This window comes from Hippopotamus amphibius, chromosome 7 (assembly GCF_030028045.1).
Source record: "Hippopotamus amphibius kiboko isolate mHipAmp2 chromosome 7, mHipAmp2.hap2, whole genome shotgun sequence".
In the NCBI taxonomy this organism is placed as follows: Eukaryota; Metazoa; Chordata; class Mammalia; order Artiodactyla; family Hippopotamidae; genus Hippopotamus; species Hippopotamus amphibius.
Window position 1 is genome coordinate 67,185,947 of NC_080192.1, and position 3,278 is coordinate 67,189,224.

Below are 3,278 nucleotides of genomic sequence, written 5' to 3' on the forward strand. Positions count from 1 at the left end.
CTATTCCCTCTATTCTATCTCTACTGGCAACATCATGTACGAAATTGCTGCCATTTTCTTCTTGCATGATTGCAAGTATTTCCTGGTTTTCCTACTTTCAGTCTTGTTTTCCTGAAATTTGACCATCCCTCTAATTTGAGAGATCTTTTCAAAATGTAAAAGAATTGTATGTCACTCTTCTTTTAAAATCTCACTAATAATGTCCCATTACTCTTAAAATAAAATCCAGACTTTCTATTGTGACCTACAATAGCATTATTTTCCTTTGCCTACATCTCTACATCTTCTCAGTTCACCTTCCTCCCATGCTCTATATCCAGTCCCAGCTTTTGAATAATTCTTAGAATAAACTAATTTCTTTACTGTTTCTGGAAAGTTCTAATTTCTTATTGCTATGTAACAAACTACCAGAAAACTGCATTGTATCTTTTTTTTTTTTTTTAAGGGCAATTAATAACCACAATTTATTGAGTTAGGTTAGGAATCCAAGATTCAAAGCCAGGGTTTGCTGGATTCCAAAGCAGCCCTATTACCATCACACTTCACTAGATAAAACTGAAGGCCACTAACACTGGGTTTTTACCTATTCACATCATTTACTAAGATTACAAATAGGCTCTTGTCCTCAATTCTAACAGTGAGGAGAGAAAACTCAGTTTCTAGTCAGGGTTTCCATTTTAAATAAACTTGCTACAGGTTATCATCACAGAATACAGAAGGCAGGGAGATGGGATGTGATCAGTTCCCTACTGGATGTTTACCACATTCAATTAAAAGTATCCAGGAAGTAACAAAACCTAGAATGTGCCCCACCTAGACAAAATAGCTTTAAACCATTCCCATTAATATGAAGCGATGTAACACTGATGACTGAGATCTGATTATGCAGTCAGACTGCCTGGGATTGACTCTTTGTCCAACACCATGTACCTGTAACCTGGGGCAAGCTACTTCTGCCTCAGCTTCCTTTCATGTAAAATGGGCAAAGAGAACTTATTCCAAGTCTTTTATGAGTACATTATGTAAAGTGCTTAGAACATCACATAACATATTAGATGCTATATAAACGCTTATCATCACTTTAAATAAAAAAAGGTATTCTAGTTTTTAACACTTCTGAGCCTTGCTGCATGAAAGGTCTAAACAATTCAAAACTAGCATGTAACTCACAAAGGACCAGGAGGGGGCTTTAAACAATGTATTTTAAATAGCACCCTTCAAAGTTCCTGATCCTCAAAACACAGCTATTTATGATGCAATCATGCCTCATCAACTTTTCCTGAGCTTAACTATAATGCAACAGATAACCTTTCATTTATTTGTTGTAAATTTTTTCATAGAGGCTTAGAGACTATCTTCAAACTAGTACAAATATTTCATAAATAACACCTGGCAGTTTATTAACCAATGGCATACACTGCACAACAAACTACCTCACATCTTTCAGAAAGAAAAATTGCTAAATTTGAAAAGACACCATCCACTGAATTTGGACACAATTAAAATGTGATTTAAATACTTCTTTGGGGAGGGGACACACACTTCTACTCAATGAATAGAAACATTTGCAGAGTCCAGGCCTTTTATTTTCTTTACACCCATCATGCCATGAACTCGTAGGGAATGGGCTCCAGCAGCTCAGGCTCCTTTCCATTAGTTCTCACGAAGTGTGCTTCTCTGGGTGGAACAGGCTGGCGCTTCAGCTGAACCCAAGTACCCTTCTCTTTGGCTTCCTTCTTTTTCTGATCATTTTCCTTCACCTGTTTCAGGAAGCTATCTCGGCTCTTAGAGTGCTTAATATGCTCGATACGCACATTAATTCTCTTGGCAAGAATCTTGCCCTTAACTTGTTTGTTTACAATGATGCCAACAGCATGCTGGGTAACATTGTAGACTCTTCCAGTTTTGCCATGGTAACATTTGTGGGGCATTCCTTTTTGTACAGTGCCCATTCCCTTGATATCTACAATATCAGCTTTCTTGTAGATTCGCATATATGTGGCCAAAGGAACAACTCCATGTTTTCTAAAAGGCCTAGAGAACATGTAGCGGGTGCCCCTCCTCTTCCCTTTTGTGTTGGTCATTTTGGCGAATTACTGGAAGATGGCGGTTCCGGCCAAAAAGAAGGAGGCGGGGCTGCGCGCGCGCCTTACAAGGGCCCGCGGGCTGCCCGTGGCGCCGGCCGACAAGCCCCTCTCTCCTGGGGAAGGGTGTCGTCCCCGAGAGCCAGGAGCGCCTGTGAGGATCGTCTCCCCTCCTGCGAAAAGCAGGTAACAGTCCGACACCAGCAGACGCTGGGATCTTGCATTGTACCTTAATCATGCTTCTGCCATGAATGTCAGCAGAACTCAGCAAAATGGTTCTTTTATTCCATTGGAGGCCCCTTGGTAGTTTTCAGCTACTGGGTGGTCCAGAATGGAGGGTCCACAATGGCTTTGCTTATATCCCTGGTGCCTTGATGTGGATGGATGAAAGGCTAGTCTCAGCTGGGTCCCTCTTTCTCTCCATATTGTCCTAGAGCCTCTCCACCTTGTCACTCATGCTAGGTACTCTGATTTTTTACATGGTAGCTCAGGGCTCCAAGAGAATATTTTAAAAAGCAGGAAGTGGAAACTGCCAGTCTCATAGGCCTGGCCCAAGTACTGGCCAGCATTAATTCTGCCACATTTTATTGATCAAAATAGTCACGGAATCTGCTCAGATTCAGGATAAGGGAAAGACCCCATTTCTCACTGCAAATAGGGTAAAAGAATTTAGGCCATCTTAAACCCTACTAATGGGACCTTATATTTCCAAGTCATTGCCTAGAATCCTCTCACTAGAATCCCATCTCTTCCCTCAGACTTTGCAAAAATGTTGATGCCTTAGATTAAAATACCTTATCATACCTATAGAAAGTAGAATCTCCCAAAATTATTCATTATGACAATATCCTATTTATTGACTTTAGATTTCTCAGTCCATTCTTAATTGATTTTGTTTTTTACTTGCATCATTCACAGTCTCCTTTACTAAATGTAATTGCCACAATGAACACAACTTTATTTTGTTCACTATTTTTTGTCTAGCTTCCAGCAACTTATTTAATACAAGGTAGCACTAATTTTTTGAATGATTGGAGCAGTGATTTCCAGAATGTGAAATGATATTCGTGACTATGGAATATTATATACTGGCAGATTCAAGACAGCAGCTATCAAAGAAAACTAACACTAACAGGTGAAGATAAACAGGTAAGGAATAATTTATTCAAAACTACTGCAAAGTGGGGAGAGATT

General features: G+C 39.7%; 1 protein-coding gene across 1 annotated transcript; it reads right to left on the reverse strand.

Annotated features, from left to right (window-relative positions):
- Nucleotides 1-1,578: 1,578 nt before the first annotated feature.
- On the reverse strand, nt 1,579-2,087 carry LOC130857043 (60S ribosomal protein L21-like). Its single transcript, XM_057742278.1, has one exon. It carries the CDS (start codon nt 2,082-2,084, stop codon nt 1,602-1,604), a length of 483 nt encoding a protein of 160 aa, XP_057598261.1. The 5' UTR covers nt 2,085-2,087; the 3' UTR covers nt 1,579-1,601.
- Between the last annotated feature and the right edge of the window lie 1,191 nt (nt 2,088-3,278).